The 27,959-nt window shown below is 54.1% G+C and overlaps 1 protein-coding gene across 1 annotated transcript in view; it reads right to left on the bottom strand.

The window, feature by feature from the left end:
- Nucleotides 1–779: 779 nt before the first annotated feature.
- Nucleotides 780–27,959, bottom strand: part of LOC129715732 (tenascin-X-like) — a 112,605-nt gene continuing 85,425 nt past the window's right edge. The window contains exons 24-34 of the mRNA XM_055665587.1: nucleotides 25,965–26,249; nucleotides 20,098–20,385; nucleotides 18,985–19,275; nucleotides 15,565–15,840; nucleotides 11,560–11,859; nucleotides 8,477–8,776; nucleotides 5,343–5,633; nucleotides 3,516–3,806; nucleotides 2,210–2,332; nucleotides 1,070–1,214; nucleotides 780–807 (exon numbers count right to left, since the gene is read on the bottom strand). Coding sequence (XP_055521562.1) covers nucleotides 780–807; nucleotides 1,070–1,214; nucleotides 2,210–2,332; nucleotides 3,516–3,806; nucleotides 5,343–5,633; nucleotides 8,477–8,776; nucleotides 11,560–11,859; nucleotides 15,565–15,840; nucleotides 18,985–19,275; nucleotides 20,098–20,385; nucleotides 25,965–26,249 — 2,618 coding nt within the window. The remainder of the gene's footprint in view (nucleotides 808–1,069; nucleotides 1,215–2,209; nucleotides 2,333–3,515; nucleotides 3,807–5,342; nucleotides 5,634–8,476; nucleotides 8,777–11,559; nucleotides 11,860–15,564; nucleotides 15,841–18,984; nucleotides 19,276–20,097; nucleotides 20,386–25,964; nucleotides 26,250–27,959) is intronic.

Raw genomic sequence — 27,959 nt, forward strand, 5'->3', positions numbered from 1 at the left:
ACCCCCCCCACTCTCACCTCCCTGTGCCTTGTAGCTGACGACGTAGTGATCGACGGGGGCAGAGCGGCCGCTTTCCACTGCAGTAGAGCCCGCGTCTGCAACACGTTCACCGCCTTCAGTCGGCTTGGGGGGGGTCCGGGGCTGGGGGTGGCGACAGGGGAGAGCTCATACACACACACACCACACGTAGCCGCAGCGTGTCCCACACACCAGCCCAGGGCCACCCCAACCTCGCCCCCCCCTCCGCACACCCAGAACCAGCCCAGTCCCAGGCTCTCCTACCCCCTCCCCTCTATCCACTGCCCCTCCCCCTCAACCGGCCATTGCCCAATTGCCCAACCCCCCCCCACCACCACTCCCTCTGTCCCAACTCTCCCTCCACCCTCCCCCTCCCTTGACACCCCCTCTCTCTCCCCCCCCACCACCACCACCACTCCCTCTGTCCCAACTCTCCCTCCACCCTCCCCCTCCCTTGAGACCCCTCTCTCTGCCCCCCCCCCACCACACCACCACTCCCTCTGTCCCAACTCTCCCTCCACCCGCCCCCTCCCTTGACACCCCCTCTCTCCCCCTCCCCCCACCACCACCACTCCCTCTGTCCCAACTCTCCATTCTCCACGCCCCCCCCCCACTCCCTCTGTCCCAACTCTCCCTCCACCCGCCCCCTCCCTGACACCCCCTCTCTCTCTCCCCCCCCCCCCCACCACCACTCCCTCTGTCCCAACTCTCCATTCTCCACGCCCCCCCCCCCTCCCACTCCCGCTGCTACACACTCTGCCCTACCCCACCCTCACCCCTCCGCCCCCACTCCCGGAGAAGTGACCCAAGGTGGGGGGGACTCACCACACTCCCCACCCCCCCAAGCCCCCTCCTCCCCAAGAATGTGAGAGGCTCCCTAAAACAGTTCCCCCACCCCCATCCCGACCTCCCAAAACCCCCGCCCCTCCTCCCACATTGGTGGTTGTCCCAGGATGAGGGGACGGGGGGGGGGGGGCTCTTTCCCGCCAATGCCCCCTCCCCAAACACCCCAGCCCCCCTCCCCCCTCCCCATCTCCCCCCCCCCTTGTACCGGTGGGTGAAGTGTCCCAGGATGGGGGGGAGCTCCACTCCCCCACGCACGGGCACCAAGTTGACCTCATAGCGGGCACCGGGGGCCAGGCTGCTCAGGGTGACGTTGGTTCTCGTCCCGTCCACGCTCCGGCTAAGCGGCTCACCTAGGGTCACAGCGGGGGGGGTCACAGGTCAGGGTCACAGGGCAGGGTCGCAGGGTGAGAGGTCGAGTCCGCGCCGACCAGGGGCAATTTACAGAATAAACAATAAACCTGCAAACCTGCCCCGCCGGTCGAGTGTGGGAGGAAAACCCGGAGCACCCGGAGAAAACCCACGCGGTCACGGGGCGAACATGCAAACTCCGTACAGACAGCGTCAGGATTGAACCCGGGTCTCCGGCGCTGTGAGGAAGCTACTATACCCCCTCAACTTTGTAAACCGTGACTGTGTGCTTAAAGCATGTTGACAATAGACAATAGGTGCAGCAGTAGAGGCCATTCGGCCCTTCCAGCCAGCACCACCATTCAATGTGATCATGGCTGATCATCCACAATCAGTACCCCGTTCCTGCCTTCTCCCCATCTCCCCTGACTCCACCATCTTTAAGATCTCGATCTAACTCTCTCTTGAAAGTATCCAGAGAACCGGCCTCCACCGCCCTCTGAGGCAGAGAATTCCACAGACTCACAACTATCTGTGTGAAAAAAGTGTTTCCTCATCTCCATTCTAAATGACTTACTCCTTATTCTTAAACTGTGTGTGGCCCCTGGTTCTGGACTCCCCCAACATCGGGAACATGTTTCCTGCCTCTAGTGTGTCCAAACCCTTAATAATCTTATATATTTCAATAAGATATCCTCTCATCCTTCTAAACTCCAGAGTGTACAAGCCCACAGCCGCTCAATTCTATCAACATATGACAGTCCCGCCATCCCGGGAATTAACCTGGTGAACCTACGCTGGGCTCCCTCCATAGCAAGAATGTCCTTCCTCAAATTAGGGGACCAAAACTGCACACAATACTCCAGGTGTGGTCTCACTGCAGAAGGACCTCTTTGCTTCTATACTCAACTCCTCTTGTTGTACAACTGCCATTCACTTTCTTCACTTTGCGAAGGGAAGGGTTAGACTGACCCCTGGCACCAGTGGCCATCCTTACCTTGTTTGTTTTGTACGTAGAATATTTTGTAGGAGTCGGCGTGGTCGGAGCCGGCTGACCAGCTGATCGTGACGGACGACTCGGTCACCTTCGTGAATCTCAGGCCGCTAGGGCTCTCCCGGGCTAGGAGGAGATGAAACATGATGACGTGACAAGTGGGTCCGAAGAAGGGGTTCAACCCGAAAACTTAAACTATTCCTTTTCTCCCGTCACGACCAAAATGCTGCCTGACCCGCTGAGTTACTCCAGCACTCTGTGAAACGTCACCTATCCATGTTCTCCACAGATGCTGCCTGACCCGCTGAGTTACTCCAGCACTCTGTGAAACGTCACCTATCCATGTTCTCCACAGATGCTGCCTGACCCACTGAGTTACTCCAGCACTCTGTGAAACGTCACCTATCCATGTTCTCCACAGATGCTGCCTGACCCGCTGAGTTACTCCAGCACTCTATGAAACGTCACCTATCCATGTTCCACAGATGCTGCCTGACCCGCTGAGTTACTCCAGCACTCTGTGAAACATCACCTATCCATGTTCTCCACAGATGCTGCCTGACCCGCTGAGTTACTCCAGCACTTTATGTTTGCCTTCGATGACACGGACAAACCTGGTGGTCCTAGACTCTCCCACTAGTGGAAACATCCTCTCCACATCCACTCTATCCAGGCCGTTCACTATTCTGTAAGTTTCAATGAGGCCCCCCCCTCATTCTTCTAAACTCCAGCGAGTACAAGCCCAGCTCGTTCGAAGGCTCGGACTTGTAGCCTAGTGGTGAGGAGCGAGTTCGGGGCCCTGTTAGAATCATAGAATGATACAGTGTGGAAACAGGCCCTTCGGCCCAACTTGCCCACACCGGCCAACAATGTCCCATCTATACTAGTCACAGAGTGATACAGTGTGGAAACAGGCCCTTCAGCCCAACTTGCCCACACCGGCCAACAATGCCCCATCTATACTAGTCACAGAGTGATACAGTGTGGAAACAGGCCCTTCAGCCCAACTTGCCCACACCGGCCAACATGCCCCATCTACACTAGTCACAGAGTGATACAGTGTGGAAACAGGCCATTCGGCCGAACTTGCCCACACCAGCCAACATGCCCCAACTACACTAGTCACAGAGTGATACAGTGTGGAAACAGGCCCTTCAGCCCAACTTGCCCACACCGGCCAACATGCCCCATCTACACTAGTCCCACTTGCCTGCGCTTGGTCCGTATAGCTCCAGACCTGTCCTATCCATGTACCTGTCTACCCCTGGACTCCCCTGCTCTGGACGAGACCCTCTGCTTGTGTACTTACCGGTCCTGGCCGTGATGGGGATGGGGTCGGTCCGTCGGCCATCCAGCACACCGTGGAGAGAGAGCTGGTACTCGGTGCTGGGGCTGAGGTCGGTGATGGTGACGTGGTGACTGCTCCCGGGAACCGTCAGCTCCCTGGCGGCCAGCCGTGCCATGGAGTCCCGGTAGCTGACGAGGAAGGAGTCGAAGGCGCCCTCCTCCACCGTCCAGGCCAACCGCATCCCGCGGGCGCTGATGTCGGAGACCAGGAGGCCGCCGAGGGTGCTGACCAAGGTGTCGTACACGGGGACGGCTGTGGAGGCGGGTGGAAGGCAGGGTTAGTATCCGGGGAGCAGGGCCCACGGCAGCCTCGCCCATCAGTCTGGTGGAACTGCAGGAAGTAGTCTCCTGGTCCTGCTCCATCGCACTGACTCTCAGTTATAGAGTCACAGAGCGATACAGCATGGAAACAGGCCCTTCAGCCCAACTTGCCCACACCGGCCAACATGTCCCATCTACACTAGTCACAGAGTGATACAGCATGGAAACAGGCCCTTCAGCCCAACTTGCCCACACTGGCCAACAATGTCCCATCTACACTAGTCCCACTTGCCTGCGCTTAGTCCATAACCCTCCAAACCTATCCTATCCATGTACCTGTCCAACTGTTTGTTAAACGATGGGATAATCCCAGCCTCAACTACCTCCTCTGGCAGCTTGTTCCATACACCCACTGTGTGAAAAAGATACCCCTCAGATTCCTATTAAATCTTTTCCCCTTCACCTTGAACCCATGTCCTCTGGTCCTCGATTCCCCTACTCTGGGTAAAAGACTCTGTGCATCTACCCGATCTACTCCTCTCATGATTTTGTACACCTCTATAACATCTCCCCTCATCCTCCTGTGCTCCATGGAATAGAGACCCAGCCTACTCAACCTCTCCCTGTAGCTCACACCCTCTAGTCCTGGCAACATCCTCGTAAATCTATGCTGAACACTTTCAAGCTTGTCCAAACGTTTAATAATCTTATATGGTTCATTAAGATCCTCTCTTATCCTTCTAAATTCCAGAGTGCACAAGCCCAGCCGCTCCATTCTCTCAACATATAACATATACCCGGGAACCTTGTGAACCTACGCTGCACTTGCTCAATGGCAAGAATGTCCTTGCTCAAATTTGGGGACCAAAACTCCAGGTGTGGTCTCACTAGAGCTCTGTACAACTGCAGAATGAACTCTTTGCTCCTACACTCAACTCCTCTTGTTATGAAGGCCAACATGCCATTGGCTTTCTTCACTGCCTGCTGTACCTGCATGCTTACTTTCATTGACTGATGAGCAAGGACCCCCAGATCCCGTTGTACTTCCCCTTTTCCCAACTTGACGCCATTTAGACAGTAATCTTCCTTCCTGTTCTTGCCACAAATGTGGATAACCTCACATTTACTGGAAAAACATTCCCCTGGACCAGATGACCAGAAGTCTTCAGGAATATCTCAGCCTAAAGCCGAGCCAAAATGTCCTGGACTTAAAGCTGGCGTTTGCCAGGGAAGGCTGATTAGCGGGAAATATTCATCTGTGAATGGAAGATTGAAGGAACCAAGTTGCTTCAAAAAGTCAAGCACAAGGGGACACGCTGAGGTGGGCTTGCATGGACCAGTTGGGCCGAAGGGCCTGTTTCCGTGTTCTATGACATATGACCAGGGGGGGTGGGGGTGGGGTGGGAACGCCGGTTTCCGTGGTAACCGGAGAACGAGAGAGGAAATATTTTGGCTCCACCGGAGGGGCAAAAATATTTCCCTTGGGGTGGAAAAGATTCGATGGACGAGTCTTTCCCCGCGGCCGTACCTGTGATGGTTAAGCGAGCCACCAGGGGCCGGGAGAGTTTCCCCCCGGATACCCCGTGGAGATAAATGGTGTAGTTAGTGGCCGGCAGCAGACCAGTCAAGTAGGCCGATCGCCTGCTAGCCCCCAGCGTCAGGTTAGCCCGGCTCCCGGAGCCCTGGGCCACGTACTGGATCAGGAAGGAGTCAAAGACGTCGTCAGCTTCCCAGGAGAGCTGGAGCGAGTTGGCCGTGATGTTGGAGAAGGTCAGTCCACCAAACAGGATGGACTTCACCTGCTCCACCCGAATAGATGCTAGAAGCAAAATGAGAAACCTTACGCCACTGGTCAATGAGCGGATACAATCCACTTTCCCCAATTCACTGGTTTATAAATCATTGGAACAGAATGAGGCCATCGAGTCTACAGACAATAGACAGTAGACAGTAGACACTGGACACTAGACAGTAGACATTAGACAGTAGACACTAGACTCTAGACTCTAGACACTAGACAATAGACAATAGACTATAGACAGTAGACAGTAGACAGTAGGCACTAGACTATAGACAATAGACTATATAGACAATAGACAATAAATAGACTATAGACTATAGACTGTAGACTATAGACAATAGACTGTAGATAGAATAGACAGTAGACAGTAGACAGTAGGCACTAGACTCTAGACAATATACACACGAGACACTAGACAATAGACTACAAACAATAGACAGTAGACAGTAGACAGTAGGCACTAGACTATAGACAATAGACTGTAGACAATAGACAATAGACTATAGACTATAGACAGTAGACAATAGACAATAAATAGACTGTAGACAATAGACAATAGACTATAGACAATAGACAATAGACTATAGACAATAGACAATAAATAGACTATAGACAATAGACAATAGACTATAGACAATAGACAATAAATAGACTATAGACTATAGACAGTAGACAATAGACAATAGACAATAAATAGACTATAGACAGTACAGTAGACAATAAACAATAGGTGTAGGAGTAGGCCATTCGGCCCTTCGAGCCAGCACCGCCATTCAATGTGATCATGGCTGATCATCTCCATTCAGTACCCCGTTCCTGCCTTCTCCCCATATCCCCTGACTCCGCTATCTTTAAGAGCCCGATCTAGCTCTCTCTTGAAAGCATCCAGAGAACCGGCCTCCACCGAGGCAGAGAATCTACTCCTCAATTCAACCATGGCTGATTTATCTTTCCCTCTCAACCCCATTCTCCTGCCTTCACCCCATAATATTTGACGCCAGTACTAATCATGTATCTATCTATCTCTGTCTTAAAAAAATATCCCTTAACTTGGCCTCCACAGCCTTCTGTGGCAATGCTCCACAGATTCGCCACCCTCTGACGAAAGAAATTATTCCTCATCTTTCTCTAAAAAATATTAAAAATGTGTATATTCAGTGGCTTGGCCTCCTCCGCAGTCGGTGGCAATGAATTCCGCCATCTGGCTAATGACATTCCTCCTCATGTCCTTTCTATAGGGTGATTTCACTAAAGGTCACTGGAGCGTAGATCTGCACCCACGTGACCAAAATTCTCAGGTGGAGGACACTCGAGGGTTCGGTACATGTTAGTGGATGGGAAAAAACGCATTTTCCCACCCGTTAAAAACATAGAAAACGGCGAGGTTGAGAGCTGCAATTTACTGTGCCAGTCGGGGTGACCGTGAGGCACAGCTACGTAGATTTACAGGGGAAAAAAAAGATAGCAAGTAAGGTAAATTCAAAAGGGAACTGAAGGTGCCAAAGCGGCGGAAATGAACAGCCGACATTTGCCGTGGATATTTAAAGGTCCAAAATATCGGGAATTATCGCGTTTGCTCGCTGAATTTATCAAAAGTAAGTTAATAATGCCTTTATTCCCGATATTTTGGATCTTAAAATATCCACTGCAAATGTCGGCTGTTCATCCACTAACATGTACCGAACCCTCGAGTGTCCTCCACTTGAGAATTTTGGTCACGTGGGTGCGGATCTACGCTCCAGTGACCTTTAGTGAAATCACTCTATAGGTACGTCTTTTAGTTCTGAGGCTGTGCCCTCTAGTCCTAGACTCTCCCACTAGTGGAAACATCCTCTCCTGATCCACTCTATCCAGGCCTTTCTGTATTTTGGGGTAGAGGCCTTCATCGTTCCACCATCTCCCCATCGTTCAGAGGTCGATGGTGGCGGGGAAGGGGAGGGCTGGGTGTTAGGGGTCGTTGGCGGGGGGGGGTGGCATCGTTGATGGTGGTGGGGTTGGTAGTTGTTGAGGAGGGGGTCTCTGGCTGGGGGGGAGGGGGGTCTATGGCTGGGGGGGAGGGGTCTCTGGCTGGGGGGAGGGGGTCTCTGGCTGGGGGGGAGGGGGATCTTTAGCTGGGGGGGAGGGGAGGGGGTCTCTGGCTGGGGGAGGGGATCTCTGGCTTTTGGGGTACGAGGGGAGGGGGTCTCTGGCTGGGGGAGGGGGTCTCTGGCGGGGAAGGGGGAGGGGGTCTGCTAGCTGGGGGGGAGGGGGGTCTTTATGGGGCTGGGGGGAGGGGGGTCTCTGGCTGGGGGGGAGGGGGGGTGGCTGGGGGGGAGGGGGATGGGGGAAGGGGTCTCTGGCTGGGGGGGAGGGGGGTCTCTGGCTGGGGGGAGGGGGGTCTCTGGCTGGGGGGAGGGGGTCTCTGGCTGGGGGGGAGGGGGTCTCTGGCTGGGGGGGAGGGGGGTCTCTGGCTGGGGGGAGGGGGGTCTCTGGCTGGGGGGAGGGGGTCTCTGGCTGGGGGGAGGGGGGTCTCTGGCTGGGGGGAGGGGGTCTCTGCTGGCTGGGGGGAGGGGGGTCTCTGGCTGGGGGGGAGGGGGTCTCTGGCTGGGGGGAGGGGGTCTCTGGCTGGGGGGAGGGGGGTCTTGGCTGGGGGGAGGGGGGTCTCTGGCTGGGGGGGAGGGGGTCTCTGGCTGGGGGGGAGGGGAGTCTCTGGCTGGGGGGGGGGGGGGAGGTGGCTGGGGGGAGGGATGGTCTCTGGCTGGGGGGGAGGGGGTCTCTGGCTGGGGGAGGGGGGGTCCCTGGCTGGGGGGGAGGGGATCTTTAGCTGCAAGGGGGGGTGGGGAGGTGATGGTGGTGATGGTGGTGATGGTGGTGGGGTGTACCTGCAGTGGTGATCACGGTAGTCAGGGGCCGTGTCTGCCTGTTCCCCGACACTCCATACAGGGCCACCAGGTATCTGGTGCTGGGTTTCAGGCCGGCGATGAAGGCGGAGTGCGTGTTCCCGGCTGCTGTGAGGTTCCGGGTCTCAGTCGCCCCGTCCACTCCGTACTGGACGATGAACGAGTCGAAGCCGCTCTCGGCAGCCCAGTAAACCTGCAGGGACCTGTCCGTCACGTTGTCCCCCGACAGGCGGATCAGCTTGCTCAGCCGGCTCGGCCTCACTCCGTTAGTGTCCACAGCAGCTGAAGGGAAGGGGGGGGAGAGAAGGGGCAGGGTCAGCGATGGGGCCGAGTGGCCGTGGAGAGAGGGGCAGCCATGGTCAGCCCGGGCTGCGGCCACACACTCCCACTGGGACAGGGGTGTGAGGGCCCGAGGGAGGAGAGGGGGGAGAGGGAGAGGGGAGAGGAGGAGAGGGGGGAGAGGGGGGGGGAGAGAGAGAGAGAGAGAGAGAGAGGGAGAGAGAGAGAGATAGAGAGAGAGAGGGAGAGAGGGGGGGAGAGAGAGGACAGAGGGAGGAGAGAGGGGGGGAGGGGGGGAGAGGGGGGAGAGAGGAGGACAGAGGGAGGGAGAGGGGGGAGAGGGGTAGAGGGGGGAGAGGGAGAGGAGGAGAGAGGGGGAGAGAGGGGGGAGAGAGGGGGAGAGAGGGGGGGAGAGGGGGGGAGCGAGAGGGGGGAGAGAGGAGGACAGAGGGAGGGAGAGAGGGGGAGAGGGAGAGAGGGGGGAGAGGAGGAGGGAGAGAGGGGGGAGAGGGGGGGAGAGGGGGGGGGAGGGAGAAAGAGGGGGGGGAGAGAGGGGGGAGAGAGGGGGGGAGGGGGGAGAGAGGGGAGAGAGAGGGAGAGAGGGGGAGAGAGGGGGGAGAGAGGGAGAGAGGGGGGAGAGGGGAGAGGGGGGGAGAGAGGGAGGAGGGGGGAGAGAGGGGGAGAGAGGGAGAGAGGGAGAGAGAGGGAGGAGAGGGGGTCTCTCTCTTCCCAGTGAGAGAGGGAGTGATCACCACTGGAGGAGTGAGGGGAAATGGAGAGATGGAAGGAGAGCGGGAGGGAGAGAGGGAGGGAGAGGGGATGGAGGGAGGGAAGGAAGCAGTTTCTGGCTCACAGAGCCAGGGCTAACGTATACTAGTCCACATACACTCTAGTTTGCAGCTTGTGATGTAACAGCGGAGATCAGATCTGCAGGTATGATACGCTCCATACTATACCACTGGTCTAGAGCGTTAGACACAGCACATATTATGAATTGGATGCGCTGACTGTTAAGCCTGTTTACGTTAAGCCTGCCGGGCAATGCTATATGTACACCATGATACAGGCACACGGGACTACAGGCACGGCATGTCATGCTGCAGGCACAGGCAGTCGTGTCCATTGCATCCCAGGGTACACACACACACTGAGCTGTATCTATGGTTTGCCAGGATACAGGTGCATAGCGCCGGCTACATGTACACTGAGCTGTGTACCTGTGTAGCGAGCCTGTATAACGTGTAAGCTGGCGCGCTGCACTGCATACAGGTACACTGTGTGGTATACAGGTACACCAAGTTGTATGCAGATATACACAGCTGTATCCATCTACACTCAGCTGTATACAGATATATTGAGCTGTGTACACACTGCCCTTAGCCCAGGGACATTGAGTTGGATCTACTGTGTTCCCGGGTGTAGATACACTGACTTACGTACACTGTATCTTCGGTATGGTACACTGACGTGTACACAGCTGTATTCCATTGTGCAAGCAAAACACAGTCATGTACACTGTATCCATAGTGAGATGCTGTGCGTCATATACATGCAGGTGTACACAGTGTATAAGGGTACAGACACACTCAGCTAGGCCCAGTGTATACTGTAGTATAGACACACGGATCTATATACACTGTATCTTGTGGAACAGATACAGGGAGCTGTATACACTGTGTGTCATGGTACAGGTACACTGAGCTGTATACGCTGTATCCCATAGTTTATTGAGATATATACGCTGCATCTCATGGTACAACCGCACTGAGCTGTGTACACTCTATCCCATGGTACAGGTACACTGGTATATACACGTACATTGAGCTGTATACACTGCATCCCATGGTACATGTACACTGAGATATACACTGCACCCCATGGTACAGGTACACTGATATATACACTGTATCCCATGGTGCAGGTACACTGAGATATACACTGCACCCCATGGTACAGATATACTGATATATACACTGTAGCCCATGGTGCAGGTACACTGAGCTGTATACACAGTATCCCATGGTACATGTACACTGAGCTGTATACACTGTATCCAATGGTACATGTACACTGAGCGGTATACACTGTATCCCATGGTGCAGGTACACTGAGCTGTATACACAGTATCCCATGGTACATGTACACTGAGCTGTATACACTGTATCCAATGGTACATGTACACTGAGATATACACTGCACCTCATGGTACAGGTATACTGATATATACACTGTATCCCATGGTGCAGGTACACTGAGCTGTATACACTGTATCCAATGGTACATGTACACTGATATATACACTGTATCCCATGCTGCAGGTACACTGAGCTGTATACACTGTATCCCATGGTGCAGGTACACTGAGCTGTATACACTGTATCCCATGGTACATGTACACTGAGCTGTATACACTGTATCCCATGGTACAGGTACACTGAGCTGTATACACTGTATCCCAAGGTACATGTACACTGAGCTGTATACACTGTATCCCAAGGTACATGTACACTGAGCTGTATACACTGTATCCCATGGTACAGGTACACTGAGCTGTATACACTGTATCCCATGGTACAGGTACACTGAATTGAGAGACAGTCAAGTGTACAGTTTTACACCAAAGAGACCCGCAATGTTGGTGTAATGAACCTTGTTGACCGTGGGGTAGCAAGAAGCAGAGGCAGCTGTGGAAAGCTGGTGTCTCCGGGTAAAGCTGGGGAAATATCCACAGTGGCCCAGGGAGGCGAGGAGAGGTGGGTGGGTGGGTGTGTGGGGCACCCGGCTACCTGTGGTGCTGACGACGATGGAGAGAGGGGCGGACTGCCGGGCTGCCGAGACTCCGTGGATGTAGATGGTGTACTTGGTGCTGGGCAGAAGCCCCAGGAGCAGGTAGGATCGGCGATCGCCCGCCAGCCGGATCTTGCGCACTCCCTCCGAGCCCTGAGCCCGGTACTGGATGACCATGGAGTCAAATTGCCAGCGCGCCGACCACCAGAGCTCCAGCGAGTCGGCCGTGATATTGGAGACCGAGAGACTGCCCAATGCCCGCACCTGGCCTGGCAACGCCACATCCTTCACCGTGGAGGCTGGAGGTGAGGGCCGAGGGGGGGGAGAGAGAACGGAGGAAGGTTGAGGCAACCACTCAAAGCACATACCCCTCCAAGCAGCCATCTCCCTGCCACCCAGTTAGTGGCCACCTAAATACAAGCCCAGAACTTGAACAGGAACCCAATATTGGGTCTGTCTCACTTAGGCGATTTATTGGGAGACTGCCGCAAAATGTTCAACATGTAAAACATGTAGCGATAATATTTGCTGTCGTATGTTGTCGTATGTTGTTGTGGGTTGTCGCCAGGTGTTGAGGTGAATTCCATTAAAACTAGTCCCAGGCAGTCGCCTAAAGAGTCGCCTAAGTGGGACAGGCCACATTTGGAGCGTCGTGTTTAGTGATGGTCACCCTATTATAGGAACGTTGTTGTCAAACTGGGATAGTGTGTAGACACGTTTCATGAGGAAGTTGCCAGGACCCGAGCCACCGGGAAGGGATGGGCAGGGTAGGACTTTATTCATTGGAATGCAGGAGGGGATGAGAGGGGATCTTATCAAGATGCATAAAGTCATGAGGGGTTGTATAGGGTGAATACCCAGTGCAGGACAATCTAGAACCAGAGGGCATTGGTTTAAGGTGAGGGGTGGGGGGTGGAGTAATAGGAACCTGAAGGGTAACTATTTCCATATAGTGGGTGTATGGAACGAGCTGCCAGAGGAGGTAGTCGGGGCAGGTACTACACCAACATTTCAGGGACATTTCTACAGGTACATGGATAGGGGAGGTTTAGAGCGACGTGGGCCAAACGTGGGTAGATGGGACACCAAATTGTCGTGGGCAAGTTGGTGGAGCGGTGGGGGAGAGGAGGATATCACCCAGCTCTAATGGTGCGTTCTATAGTTTACCTGTGGTGGTCTACCTGTGGCGATGAGATACCTGTAGTGGGCGCTACAAAGACCATCAGGGGTGGCGGAGGGGAGGGGAAACGGCGGGGGGGAGGGGGGGGTGGGAGTGGGGGGAGGGTGCGAACAGGGATAGAGGGATGAGGGGGTCGTTTCAAGGTCCGACAGTGGGTTCTACGGTTTATGTGTGGTGGTGGTCCACATATGGTGGTGGTCTACATGTGGTGTTCGCTACTGAGGTCATCAGGGGCGAGGGGAGTGAGGGGCAGGGTGGGGGGGGGTGTGGGTAAGAGACTATGGGAGAGTGTGATGGTGGTCTACCTGTGGTTTAAGTACCTGAGATGGTCTATCTGGGGTGGTTTAACTACCCGAGGTGGTCTACATGTGGTGGTCTCCCAGATATAGTTTAAATACCTGAGGTGGTCTACCTGTGGGGGTTTAAGTTCCTGAGGTGGTTTACTGGTTTACCTGTCATAGTCTACCTGAGGTGGTTTAAGTACCTGAGATAGTCTATCTGTAGTTGGTATAAGTACCTGTGGTGGTTTCAGTTCCGGGGGTGGTTTACCAGTGGTGGTTTATGTACCTGAGATAATGTACCTGTGGTGGTGTATGTACCTGTGATGGTCTACCTGAGATCGTCTACCTGAGATGGTCTACCTGAGATGGTTTACCAGTGGTGGTGTATGTACCCGAGATTGTTTACCTGTGGTGGTCTACCTGTGATGGTTTAACTGGGGTGGTGTATGTACCTGTGGTGGTCTACCTGTGGTGGTCTACCTGTGGTGGTGTATGTACCTGTGGTGGTGTATGTACCTGTGGTGGTGTATGTACCTGTGGTGGTGTATGTACCTGTGGTGGTGTATGTACCTGTGGTGGTGTATGTACCTGTGGTGGTGTATGTACCTGTGGTGTATGTATGTACCTGTGGTGTGTATGTATGTGGTGGTGTATGTACCTGTGGTGGTGGTGTCTGTGGTGGGTGGGTGTATGTACCTGTGGTGGTGTACCTGTGGTGTGTATGTATCTGTGGTGGTGTATGTACCTGTGGTGGTCTACCTGTGGTGGTCTGTACCTGTGGTGGGGTATGGTGTGGTGGTGTATGTACCTGTGGTGGTGTATGTACCTGTGGTGGTGTATGTACCTGTGGTGGTGTATGTACCTGTGGTGGTGTATGTACCTGTGGTGTGTGTGTACCTGTGGTGGTGTATGTACCTGTGGTGGTGGTGTACCTGTGGTGGTGATGTACCTGTGGTGGTGTATGTACCTGTGTGGTGTATGTACCTGTGGTGGTGTATGTACCTGTGGTGGTGTATGTACCTGTGGTGGTGTATGTACCTGTGGTGGTGTATGTACCTGTGGTGGTGTATGTACCTGTGGTGGTGTATGTACCTGTGGTGGTGTATGTACCTGTGGTGGTGGGTGGTGTATTTACCTGTGGTGGTGTATGTACCTGTGGTGGTGTATGTACCTGTGGTGGTGTATGTACCTGTGGTGGTGTATGTACCTGAGGTGGTGTATGTACCTGTAGTGGTGTATGTACCTGTGGTGGTGTATGTACCTGTGGTGGTGTATGTACCTGTGGTGGTGTATGTACCTGTGATGGTGTATGTACCTGTGGTGGTGTATGTACCTGTGGTGGTGTATGTACCTGTGGTGGTGTATGTACCTGTGGTGGTGTATGTACCTGTGGTGGTGTATGTACCTGTGGTGGTGTATGTACCTGTGGTGGTGTATGTACCTGTGGTGGTGTATGTACCTGTGGTGGTGTATGTACCTGTGGTGGTGTATGTATCTGTGGTGGTGTATGTACCTGTGGTGGTGTATGTACCTGTGGTGGTGTATGTACCTGTGGTGGTGTATGTACCTGTGGTGGTGTATGTACCTGTGGTGGTGTATGTACCTGTGGTGGTGTATGTACCTGTGGTGGTGTATGTACCTGTGGTGGTGTATGTACCTGTGGTGGTGTATGTACCTGTGGTGGTGTATGTACCTGTGGTGGTGTATGTATGTACCTGTGGTGGTCTACCTGTGGTGGTGTATGTACCTGTGGTGGTGTACCTGTGGTGGTGTATTGTACCTGTGATGGTGTATGTACCTGTGGTGGTCTACCTGTGGTGGTCTACCTGTGGTGGTGTATGTACCTGTGGTGGTCTACCGGTGGTGGTCTGCGTGTGATGGTGTATGTACCTGTGGTGGTACACTGTGGTATGTACCTGTGGTGGTGTATGTACCCTGTGTAGTGGTCTACCTGTGGTGGTGTATGTACCTGTGATGGTGTATGTACCTGTGGTGGTCTACCTGTGGTGGTGTATGTACCTGTGGTGGTGTATGTACCTGTGGTGGTGTATGTACCTGTGGTGGTGTATGTACTGTGGTGGTCTATGTTGTGGTGGTGTATGTACCTGTGGTGGTGTATGTACCTGTGGTGTATGTACCTGTGGTGGTGTATGTACCTGTGGTGGTGTATGTACTGTGGTGTGTGTATGGACCTGTGGTGGTGTATGTACCTGTGGGTGGTGTATGTACTGTGGTGTCACATGTACCTGTGGTGGTGTATGTACTGTGGTGTATGTACCTGTGTGTGGTGGTCTACCTGTGGTGGTGTATGTACCTGTGGTGGTGTATGGTGGTGTATGTACCTGTGGTGGTGTATGTACCTGTGGTGGTCTACCTGTGATGGTGTATGTACCTGTGGTGGTGTATGTACCTGTGGTGGTGTATGTACCTGTGGTGGTGTATGTACCTGTGGTGGTCTACCTGTGGTGGTGTATGTACCTGTGGTGTATGTATCTGTGGTAGTGTATGTATCTGTGATAGTCTACCTGCGGTGGTGTATGTACCTGTGGTGGTCGCTACAAAGGCCATCAGCTTGGTGAGGTGCATCTTGTACACCCCGTACAGGTAGACGAGGTACTTGGTACTGGGTTCCAGCCCCATGATGGAGTAGGACCTCTTGTCTGCGTTCACAGTCAGGTTGTGGAAGCTGAACGAGCCGTGGGCCCGGTACTGGACCAGGAAGAGCTGGTAGACCCGCTCCACTGTCCAGGAGAACTGCAGCGAGTCGGCGCTTATATCCGAGACCCCCAGACTAGGGGGGGAGCTCGGCTCAGTGGCATCTGTGGGGCGGCAAGAGAAAGTGATGCGGTGAGAACAACTTCCCACCACTGCCGGGCAACTGGAGACCAGCGTCTGCTCGTCACAGAACCTCCGCATCAACTCCCGGACCCCGACGGACTCTGGCCCCCAACCTGCTCTCGATGTGGGGGAGGGGTGGGGTAACGAGGGTGGGGGGCATGCATTCATTTGGCAAGGGGCGTGAAGTGGGGGGAAGAAGGGGGGAGGGGAGAGAGAGGGAAGGGGAGAGGGGGAGAGCTGAGGGGAGGAAGGAGGGGAAGGGGAGGGGAAGAGAGGGGAGGGGGGAGTGGGAGGTAGATGGAGACGGGGGAGAGGAAGGGGGGGGAGAGGATGGGGGGTGAAAGAGGAAGGGGGAGAGGGCGTGGCCAGGGGAGGAGAGGAGGAGAGAGGAGGCACTGTAGGGTGGGGAGGGGGGTGAGTGGAGGGGAGGGGAAGGGGAGAGGGGAGGGGGGGGGCGGGGGGGGGGGAGGGAGGGGGAGGGGGGGGGGGAGAGAGGGGGGGGGGGGGGGGGGGGGGGGGGGGGGGGAGTGGAAGGGGGGGGGGGGGAAAGGGGAGGGGGAGGGGAGGGGAGAGAGCAGGTACACTGGACAGGCGATGATGGGGACACCATAAACCTAAATGAGATGACAAGTCGCGGCAGATCGCAGGCAGCGACTGTTCAAGAACTGCTTCAGATTCGCCCAGAATAAGAAGAAGTCCAGGAATGTTCCCCAGCATCCGAGTGGGAATCCTGTGGGATCATTATTGATCACATCAGGAAATCCGATCCCTGCTGGCCGGGGGCAAGGTGATATATTGATATGCAAACATATGAATATCTAGGCGAGGGGAGAGAAGGGGGGGAGGGGGCGGAGGGGAGTAAAGAGGGAGAGAAAAGGGGGAGAGAAAGGATGGGGGAGGAAAGAGGGGGGAGAAAGAGGGGGGAAAGAGGGAGAGAAAGGGAGGAAACAAAGGGAGGGAAAAGGGAGGAGAGAAGGGAACAGAAGGGGGAGAAAAGGGAGGAAAGGGGGGAAGAGGAGAGGAAAGGGGGGGGGGGGGGGGAGAAAGAGGGGAGAAAGGGGGGGAGAATAGGGGGGGGGGAGAAAAAGGGGAGAGAAAGGGGGAGAGAAAGGGGGGAGGAAAGGGGGGGAGAAAGGGGGGGAGAAGGGGGGGGGAAACAAAGGGAGGAAAGGAGGGAGAAGAGAAAGGGGGATGGGAAGAGACGGGGAGAAAGGGGGGGAGAAAGTGGGAGAAAAGAGGGAAAAGGAAAAGAAAGGGCGGAGAAGGGGGGAGAAGGGGGGAGGAAAAGGAGGAGCAAGAGAGAGGGAGAGGGGAGAAGGGGGAGAAAGAGGGGGAGAAAGGGGGGGGGGAGGGGGACGAGGGGGGACGGAAAGGGAGGGAAAGAGGGGGGGGGAAAGAGGGGGAAAGGGGGGGAAAGAGGGGGAGAAAGGGGGAGGGGGAAAGAGGGGAGAGAATGAGGGGGAGAAAGGGGGGAGAAAGGGGGGGAATGGGGGAGGAAAGGGGGAGGGAAAGGGGGAAAGAAAGCGGAGGAGAAAGAGGGGAGGAAGAAAGGGGGGGGAAAGGGAGGGAGAGAGGGGGGGAGAAAGAGGGGGAGAATGGGGGGGGAGGAAAGAGGGGGGGAGGAAAGGGGGGATGAAGGAGAGGGGAGAAGGGGGGGAGAAAGAGGGGAGAATGGGGGGGGCCAGAGAAATGAGGGGGGAAATGGGGAGAGAGAGAATAGAATGGGGAAAAATGGTGAGTAAAGTGGGGGAAAATGGGGGTAGGAAAGGGGATAGGAGAAGGAGGAGAGAAAGTGGGTGGGGGGGGGGTGTAAAGGGGGGGGGGGGTTGAAGGAGGGGGTGGGTGGGGGGGGGGGGTGAAGGAGGGGAGGGGGGTTTGCACTCTCATCCCATTAGGAGAGCCGTAGATACAGAGAGGAACCACCAAGGAACAACAGTCCTTGGTGCGCGCGACACCACGACCCCCTAGAGCTGTGGGCAGGGTTGGGTATCACTACAAGGCGTCCTAGATTCCGATCTACGACGCATTCGGCCCCTTATGGTCCACATGGTGGATCATCCCCTCCCTTCACGGACAAGGACTTCAGCCCTTGAGTGCGCTGACCATTCCAGGTGAATTGGAGCCTACCTGTCTGTGGAAAACCACAATTCACCGACTCTCTGTGGAAAAAGCCACCTCAGTCTTAAAGACCTCCTTTTATTCTCAGACTGGCAGGCCCGGGTTCTGGTATCGCCCCCCATTGGGAAATTTTTTCCTGAGCCAGGGCTAGAAACATAGAACATAAAAACATAGAACATTAGGTGCAGGAGAGGCCATTCGGCCCTTAGAGCCTGCACCGCCATTCAATATGATCATGGCTGATCATCCAACTCAGTATCCTGTACCTGCCTTCTCTCCATACACTCTGATCCCCTTGGCCACAAGGGCCACATCTAACTCCCTCTTAAATATAGCCAATGAACTGGCCTCAATACCCTCTGTGGCAGAGAGTTCCAGAGATTCACCACTCTCTGTGTGAAAAAAGTTCTCCTCATCTCGGTTTTAAAGGATTTCCCCCTTATCCTTAAGCTGTGACCCCTTGTCCTGGACTTCCCCAACATCGGGAACAATCTTCCTGCATCTCGCCTGTCCAACCCCTTAAGAATTTTGTAAGTTTCTATAAGTTCCCCTCTCAATCTCCTAAATTCTAGAGAGTACAAACCAAGTCTATCCAGTCTTTCTTCATAAGACAGTCCTGACATCCCAGGAATCAGTCTGGTGAACCGTCTCTGCACTCCCTCTATGGCAATAATGTCCTTCCTCAGATTAGGGGACCAAAACTGTACGCAATACTCCAGGTGTGGTCTCACCAAGACCCTGTACAACTGCAGTAGAACCTCCCTGCTCCTATACTCAAATCCTCTTGCTATGAAAGCCAACATACCATTGGCTTTCTTTACTGCCTGCTGCACCTGCATGCCTACCTTCAATGACTGGTGTATCATGACAGTCCTTTTATAATTGTATATGTTTCTATAAGATCCCCCCCCTCATCCTTCTAAACTCCAGTGAATACAAGCCTAGTCTTTTCACTCTTTCCTCATATGACAGTCCCGCCATCCCAGGGATCAATCTGGCGGATGTACCTGTGGTGACCACAGTGGTGGAGATGGGGGCTGAGTGTCGACCACTGGTCACTCCGTACAGGTAGAAGGTGTACTTGCTGGAGGGCCGGAGGCCGGAGACCATGTGCGCTCGGCTGCTGCCCTTCACCGTCACCTTGCGCACGTCCTCCGAGCCCTGGGGCCGGAACTGCACCACGAACGAGTCAAAGTCCCTCCTCGCCTCCCAGGAGAGGCTGACCTCGCTGGGCGACATGGGACGGCCGGACAGGCCGCTCAGGTCAGCGGGTTTGGTGACCTCTGGCCGCGAGGAAACTACGGTACAAACAACATAGATTCTTTACCACCTTAGAGCATTTCACACCGAGTCATAGAAAACTAGAAACATTGACAATAGGTACAAGAGTAGGCCATTCTGCCCTTCCAGGCACCACAATAGGTGCAGGAGTAGAGGCCATTCAGCCCTTCGAGCCAGCACCGCCATTCAATGTGATCATGGCTGATCATCCACAATCAGTACCCCGTTCCTGCTTTTATAGACAGTAGACAACAGGTGCAGGAGTAGGCCATTCAGCCCTTCGAGCCAGCACCGCCATTCAATGTGATCATGGCTGATCATTCCCAATCAGTACCCCGTTCCTGCCTTCTCCCCATATCCCTTGACTCCACTATCTTTAAGAGCCCTATCTAGCTCTCTCTTGAAAATATGCAGAGAACCTGCCTCCACCACCCTCTGAGGCAGAGAATTCTACAGACTCACAACTCTCCGGTTGAAAAAATGTTTCCTCGTCTCCGTGCGAAATGACTTGCCCCTTATTCTTAAACTGTGTGGCCCCTGGTTCTGGACTCCCCCAACATCAGGAACATGTTTCCTGCCTCTAGTGTGCCCAAAACCTTAATAGTCTTATATGTTTCAATCAGATCCTCTCTCATCCTTCTAAACTCCAGAGTGTACAAGCCCACAGCCGCTCCATTCTATCAACATATGACAGTCCCGCCATCCCGGGAATTAACCTGTTGAACCTACGCTGGGCTCCCTCAATAGCAAGAATGTCCTTCCTCAAATTAGGGGACCAAAACTGTACGCATGAACCTGTATCTGTACATGAAGATGTCCTGTTGTCTCCCAGTAAATACCTGTGGTGACCTGCTTGGTCAGTGGCTTTGAGCGTTGCCCGCCCGCCAGGCCGTAGACATGGACAGTGTAGACGGTGGCCGGAGTCAGGCCTCTGACGAAGGAGAAGCTGCGAGCTGAGGGGACGGTCAGGTTGCTTACGCCCCCCACTCCTGCAGCGCTGTACTCGACAAGGAAGGAATCAAAGCCTCTGGCTGCCGTCCAAGAGAGTTTGAAAGATTGAGGCGTCATGTGCGAAACGGATAGGGTGCCCAGTTCACCTGGCTTCTTGGCAAGCTTGCTGTCCGAGCCTAAAACAATGGAAGGAAATGTTTCAATAATTAAGAATAAGGGGTCGGCCTTTTAGGACTGAGATGAGGAAAAACTTCTTCAACCAGAGAGTTGTGAATCTGGGGAATTCTCTGCCACGGACGGCAGTGGAGGCCGATTCCACTAGCATTCATAGCAAAAGGATTTGAGTCCAGGAGCAGGGAGGTTCTACTGCAGTTGTACAGGGTCTTGGTGAGACCACACCTGGAGAATTGCGTACAGTTTTTGGTCTCCAAATCTGAGGAAAGACATTCTTGCCATAGAGGGAGTACATAGAAGGTTCACCAGACTGATTCCTGGGATGTCAGGACTTTCATATGAAGAAAGACTGGATAGACTCGGCTTGTACTCGCTAGAATTTAGAAGATTGAGGGGGAATCTTATAGAAACTTACAAAATTCTTAAGGGGTGTGGACAGGCTAGATGCAGGAAGATTGTTCCCGATGTTGGGGAAGTCCAGGACAAGGGGTCACAGTTTAAGGATAAGGGGAAAATCTTTTAGGACCGAGATGAGAAAAACATTTTTCACACAGAGAGTGGTGAATCTGTGGAATTCTCTGCCACAGAAGGTAGTTGAGGCCAGTTCATTGGCTATATTTAAGAGGGAGTTAGATGTGGCCCTTGTGGCTAAAGGGATCAGGGGGGTATGGAGAGAAGGCAGGTACAGGATACCGAGTTGGATGATCAGCCATAATCATATTGAATGGCGAATGGTGCTGGCTCGAAGGGCCGAATGGCCTCTACTCCTGCACCTATTGTCTATGTTTCAATGTTTCTAATTTACTTGATGTTTTCAAGAGAGAATTAGATTTAGCTCTTAGGGGTAAAGGAATTAAGGGATATGGGGAAAAAGCAGGAACGGGGTACTGATTGTGGATGATCAGCCATGATCACATTGAATGGCGGTGCTGGCTCGAGGGGCCGAATGGACCTATTTTTCTAACTTGGGCACCGTTGAACCAAGCTCTATGTACAATGGAAGGCACTAGAGTGCTAGCAGGTGCTGGACGACAAAAGAAGACACAGAGTGCTGGAGTAACTCAGCGGGTCAGGCAGCATTTGTGGAGAAAATTGACAGCAACTCAGGAAAACAAGTCATGCTTTCCATGCTTTTCCGACCCGCTGAGATCCACTGGAAACGTCACCCCCACAGATGCTGCCTGACCCGCTGAGTTACTCCAGCACTCTGTGAAACGTCACCTATCCTGTTCTCCACAGATGCTGCCTGACCCGCTGAGTTACTCCAGCACTCTGTGAAACGTCACCCTTTCCAACACAGATGCTCACGCTAGTTACTCCCATGTTCTCCACAGATGCTGCATCCTGAACCGCTGACTCCAGCACTCTGTGAAACGATGTTTATGCTGAGACCCCAGTTACCACTCTGTGTCTTCTTTTTGTGGACTAGCACCTGCAGTTCCTAGTTCCTCTATGGGTGATAACAAATTAACCAAGCGCGGACTGAGTGATTTTTCGCTGAACACCTCAACTAGGCTGAGCTAAACTAAACTAAGCTAAGATAAACGGAAGTAAACTGTGCTAAACCAAGCTAAGCCGAGCCAACCAAGCTAAGCTAAACTTAGCTAAACTAATCTAAGCTAAGATAAACTGAACTAAACTGAACTATACTCAACACAGCTATGTTAAAATTAGACACAAAATGCTGGAGTAACTCAGCGGATCTGGCAGCATCTCTGGAAAAGGAATGGGAGATGGGCAATAGACAACAGGTGCAGGAGGAGTAGAGGCCATACGAACCAGCACCACCATTCACTGTGATCATGGCTGATCATCCCCAATCAGTACCCCGTTCCTGCCTTCTCCCCATATCCCCTGACTCTGCTATCTTTTACGAGCCCTATCTAGCTCTCTCTTGAAAGCATCCAGAGAACCGGCCTCCACCGCCCTCAGAGGCACAGAATTCCGCAGACTCACAACTCTCTGTGAGAAAAAGTGTCTCTTCGTCTCCGTTCTAAATGGCTTACTCCTTATTCTTAAACTGTGTGGCCCCTGGTTCGGGACTCCCCCAACATCGGGCACATGTTTCCTGCCTCTAGCGTGTGCAAACCCTCAATAATCTTATATGTTTCAATAAGATCTCTCATCCTTCTAAACTCCACAGAGTGTACAAGCCCACAGCCGCTCCATTCTCTCAGCATATGACAGTCCCGCCATCCCTGGAATTAACCTGGTGAACCTACGCTGGGCTCCCTCAATAGCAAGAATGTCCTTCCTCAAATTAGGGGACCAAAACTGCCCACAATACTCCAGGTGTGGCCTAACTAGGGCCCTGTACAACTGCAGAAGGACCTCTTTGCTCCTGTACTCAACTCTTCTTGTTACGAAGGCCAACAGGCCATTCGCTTACTTCACTGCCTGCTGTACCTGCATGCTTACATTCAGGTCGGGACCCTTCATCAGACAGGAGGCTAAACTTGGCGTGGGAATACCTGTGGCGTTGGCCTTGGGGCTGAGCGGTTGGGTGCGTTGGCCCCGGGATGCCCCGTACACACGGACACTGTCGGCGGTGCCGAGACTGAGGCCCCGCACTGCCGTGGACCGCCGCGACCCGGTCACCGTGAGCTTCCTCACGTCCGCCCCCACGCCCTGGGCTCCGTAGTCCACCAGGGAGGGGTCAGAGGCTCCCGCCGCGACCGCCCCGGACAGGTGTAGGGAGTGACCCGTAACCCTGGACACCGACACACCGTCCAGCGAGTACACCGCCGTCTCCTCCCTCACCGTGGAGGCTGCAAGCCAACACATACCGCCATTAGATGGTGACCTGTTCCCAGGCCCAGGGCAATGGGAGCAGGTCATGTGTGCAGTATTGTGTACAGTTTTGGTCCCCTAATGAGAACGGGGGGAGATAGGGGAGAGACCCGGGGGGAGGCTGGAGGTGTGAGCAGGGGGGAGGGGGGAAGGGGGAAAACCACGGGGAGAGAGAGGGGGGCGGAGAGAGGGGGGAGAGAGGGGGAGAGAGCGGGGTGAGAGAGCGGGGGAGGGGTGAGAGCGGGGTGAGAGACAGGGGGAGCGAGGGGAGAGGATAGGGGGGGGGAAGAGGGAGAGAGATGGGAAGGAATATGAGAGAGGGGAGAGACGGTGCCGGGGGGGAGCTCAGGGGAGGGGGGGTGGAGGGGGGGGTGAGAGCGGGGTGAGAGAGCGGGGGTGAGAGACAGGGGGGAGAGACCGGGGGAGAGTGCGGGGGGGGGGGGGGGGGGGGGGAGGGAAGAGATGGGGGAAGAGGAGAGATACGGGGGGGAGAGAGAGCGGGGGGGAGGGGAGAGGAGGGAGATGGGGGGAGAGAGGTGGGGGAGAGGGGGAGAGACAGAGGAGAGGGGGAGAGAAGGCCAGGGGGAGAGAGAGGGGGAGAGAGACGGGGGGAGAGACTATTCCAAGGCCCGTTTGTTCGTGTATTTTGGGAGAGATGGGGAGAGAGAGACGGAGGAGAGACCAGGGAGAGAGCGAGGGGGTACTCCCCGACTTCCGAAGAAGCAAAGGAGAGTATGAGTGGGAGGGTCTAGATAGATAGAAGAAGGGATGGTAGATGTGGAAGGGGGGATAAGTACAGGGGGAGCTGACTGTTTCCTCCCACACTCCAGAGACGTACAGGGGGAGGTAACAGGGCTCGAGAACATTGGGGAGAGACAATAGACAACAGGTGCAGGGGGAGGCCAGGGGGCCCTTGCTAGCCAGCATCGAGATTCAAGTGATCATGGCTGATCATGCCCAATCAGTACCCCGTTCCTGCCTTTCTCCCCAGATCCCCTGGGGGAGAGACAGGGGGAGAGCAGGGGGAGAGCTCTCTCTGGAAAGCTCATCCAGAGAAAACTGCCTTCACCGACCCTCTGAGGCAGAGAATTCCACAGAGCTCACCAGACAGGGTGAGAAAAAGGTTTCCTCGTCTCTTCGAGAGAAATGGCTTATTCAGGGGGAGAGGGACAGGGGTGTGGCCCCTGGTTCTGGATCCCCCCAACATCGGGAGATGTTTGCCTGGAGAGAAAGGGTCCAAACCCTTAACAATCTTATATGTTTCAAGAAGATCCCTGCTCTCCAGGGAGAGAAAGGGGGTGTTACACAAGCCCAGCCGCTCCATTCTCTCAGATATGACAGTCCCGCCCTCCATCCAGAGAATTAACCTGGGGAGATACAGGGCACTCCTCAAGAGCAAGGGGAGAGAGTAAGGGGGAGACGGGGGGAGAGAGGGGTGAGACAGGGGGAGAGCAATAATGGGGGAGATAAACCCGGGGACCCTCACGGGGGAGGGACTGGGGTGGAGATGTGGGGGTGAGGGGCTGTGAGAGCTTGGTCCCCGAGATCCCGGGGGAGAGATGGGGTATTTGTGGATGGGGGAGAGAGGGGATGAGAGACGGGGCTTCCCCCACCGGGGGGGGGAGAGACTGGGGGGCCTCCGACCCCGGGGGGTAGAGACGGGGGGTAGAGAGTCAAAGGTGGGATGTTGGGGAGGAGGGCGGGAGCCGAGTGTCCGTGAGGGGGGGGGGAGAGACAGGGGCCTATTCGGGGCCGGGTGTCGGGGGTTCCTCAGGGTCTGAGGAAGAGAGGGGAGATAGTGAGAGGGTGATTGGGCACGGGGGGGGGATGAGACATGGGGAAGATCCGACAGTGGTGATGGGAGAGTCCATCAGGATGACAAGGGCCAGGGCAGCACAGTGGCACATGGGTAGAGACCACGATTTAATCCTATGTAACCATATAACAATTACAGCACGGAAACAGGCCACCTCAGCCCTTCTAGTCCGTGCCGAACACTTACTCTCCACTGGTCCGGGCAGTTGGACCCGGGGGGGACATAACCCTCCATTCCTTTCCCGGGATGGGGACCTGGTGAGGGATTTTTAGTAGAGAAAATCGAAGGTGGGTCACCACTTCCAAAGAAGCTCAAAGTAGAGTATGGAGTGGCTGGGCTTGATAGATAGAGTTTGGAAGGGTGTGAAGTGGAAGGCTAGATAAACATATAAGACTATTAATGTTTTGAACACACTAGAGGCAGGTGCATGATTTCCCGATGTTTGGGGGAGTCCAGAACCAGGGGGCCACAGTTTAAGACAATAAGGGGTAAGCCGTTTAGAACAGAGATGAGGAAACACTTTTTCACCCAGAGAGTTGTGAGTCTGTGGAATTCTCTGCCTCAGAGGGCGGTGGAGGCAGGTTCTCGGGATGCTTTCATGAGAGAGTTAGATATGGCTCTTAAAGATAGCGGAGTCAGGGGATAAGGGGAGAGGGCAGGAACGGGGTACTGATTGTGGATGATCAGCCATGATCACATTGAATGACGGTGCTGGCTCGAAGGGCCGAATGGCCTCCTCCTGCACCTATTGTCTATTGTCTAAAGAGCTGGAGTGATTCAGCGGGACAGGCAGCATCTCTGAAGAGAAAGATTGGGTGAAGTTTCTGGTCAAGACCCTTCTTCAGACTGGTGGTAAACAACTGTGGCAGTGATGGTCTTGAGATCTACAGCTAGATTCCTGCTGGACATGAATGCAGAGAGACTTAGGAGGTGACACATGTTGCCATTGAGAGGGGTGGGACGGTTCCACGGTACCTGCGGTGGTGATGTGGGTGGTGAGGGGCTGTGTCCGCTTGGTCCCCGAGATCCCGTAGATATAGATGGTGTATTTGGTGGATGGAAGGAGACCAGCGATGAGGTACCATCGCTTCCCGCCCGGCACCGTCACGTTCTGTGTCTCCTCCGACCCCTGCACCTTGTACTGGATCAGGTAGGAGTCAAAGGTGGTGAGTGTTGTCCAGGTGAGGCGGGCCGAGTTGGCCGTGACTTTGGGAGGCGACAGGCTGCCTATTCTGGCCGGTGTCGCGGGTTCCTCAGGGTCTGCAGGAGAGAGGTTGAGATGGTGAGATGGTGCATTGGGCAAGGCTGCCCACCATGGCCAACATCCCAGTGGTGATGGGAAGCCCATCAGGATGACAAGGGCCGTGGCGGCACAGTGGCACATGGGTAGAGACCACGATTTAATCCTATGTAACCATATAACAATTACAGCACGGAAACAGGCCATCTCAGCCCTTCTAGTCCGTGCCGAACACTTATTCTCACCTAGTCCCATCTACCCGCACTCAGACCATAACCCTCCATTCCTTTCCCATCAATATAACTATCCAATTTATTTTTAAATGATAAAATCGAACCGGCCTCCACCACTTCCACTGGAAGCTCATTACCACTCTCTGAGTAAAGAAATGTTACCCCTAAACTCAGTCCCTTCTCAAATCACTCTGTTTGAATCTTTTTCCCTACTCTCAAGAAAAAGTCACGTCAAATCTGTCTATCTCTCACATTTTAAAGACCTCTATCAAGTCCCCCTTAACCTTCTGCGCTATAAGACCTATCTTGTTTAATTCTCTGTAACAGTTGCTGAAACCCAGGCAAACATTTTAGGTAAACATCCTGACTAGGGGTTTTCTATTAGGGAGTTTGTACATCCTCCCTGGAACTGTGTGGGTTTTCTCCGGGTGCAACAGATCCCAACCCAAAGATGCGCAGGTTTGTGGTTTAATTGGCTTCTGCAAATTGCCCCCAGTGTGTAGGATTGAATTGGTGTTGGCTGGTCGGCGTGGACTCGATGGGCCGAAGGGCCTGATTCCACCCCGTCTCTCTAAACTAAACTAAATATTTATGTCCAGTGGCAGTGGGAGTGGTGGCACGGTGGTGCAATGGGTAGAGTTGCTGCCTCACAGCGCCAGAGACCCGGGTTCGATCCTGACTACTGGTGCTGGCTGCATGGAGTTTGTACATCCTCCCCTGACCCGAGTGGGTTTTCTCCAGGTGCTCCGGACCCCCCACCCCCCCCACACACACACACACACTCCAATGAGCTACAGGTTTGTCAGTTGATTGACTTGGTAAAATTGCAAATTGCCCCTGGTGTGTGTGGGATAGTATTAGTACGTCGGGATCGCTGGTCGGAGCGGACTCGATGGGCAGAAGGGCCTGATTCCGTGCTATATCTCTAAACTAAAGCAAACAAATAATAAGATGCACACAAAAAGCCATCCAAATGGCGTCAAGTTGGGAAAAGGGGAAGTACAACGGGATCTGGGGGTCCTTGTTCATCAGTCTGTGAAAGTAAGCATGCAGGTACAGCAGGCAGTGAAGAAAGCGAATGGCATGTTGGCCTTCATAACTAGAGGAGTTTAGTATAGGAGCAAATAGGTCCTTCTGCAGTTCTACAGGGCCCTAGTGAGACCACACCTGGAGTATTGTGTGCAGTTTTGGTCTCAAAATTTGAGGAAGGACATTCTTGCTATGGAGGGAGTGCAGCGTAGGTTCACCAGGTTAATTCCCGGGATGGCGGGACTGTCATATGCTGAAAGAATGGAGCAGCTGGGCTTGTACACTCTGGAGTTTAGAAGGATGAGAAGGAATCATAATGAAACATGTAAGACTATTAATGGTTTGAACAAACTAGAGGCAGGAAACATGTTCCCCATGTTGGGGGAGTCCAGAACCAGAGGCCACAGTTTAAGAATAAGGGGTAGGCCGTTTAGAACAGAGATGAGGAAACACTTTTTCACCCAGAGA

The sequence above is a fragment of the Leucoraja erinacea genome, unplaced genomic scaffold (genome assembly GCF_028641065.1).
Source record: "Leucoraja erinacea ecotype New England unplaced genomic scaffold, Leri_hhj_1 Leri_135S, whole genome shotgun sequence".
Lineage (NCBI taxonomy): Eukaryota > Metazoa > Chordata > Chondrichthyes > Rajiformes > Rajidae > Leucoraja > Leucoraja erinaceus.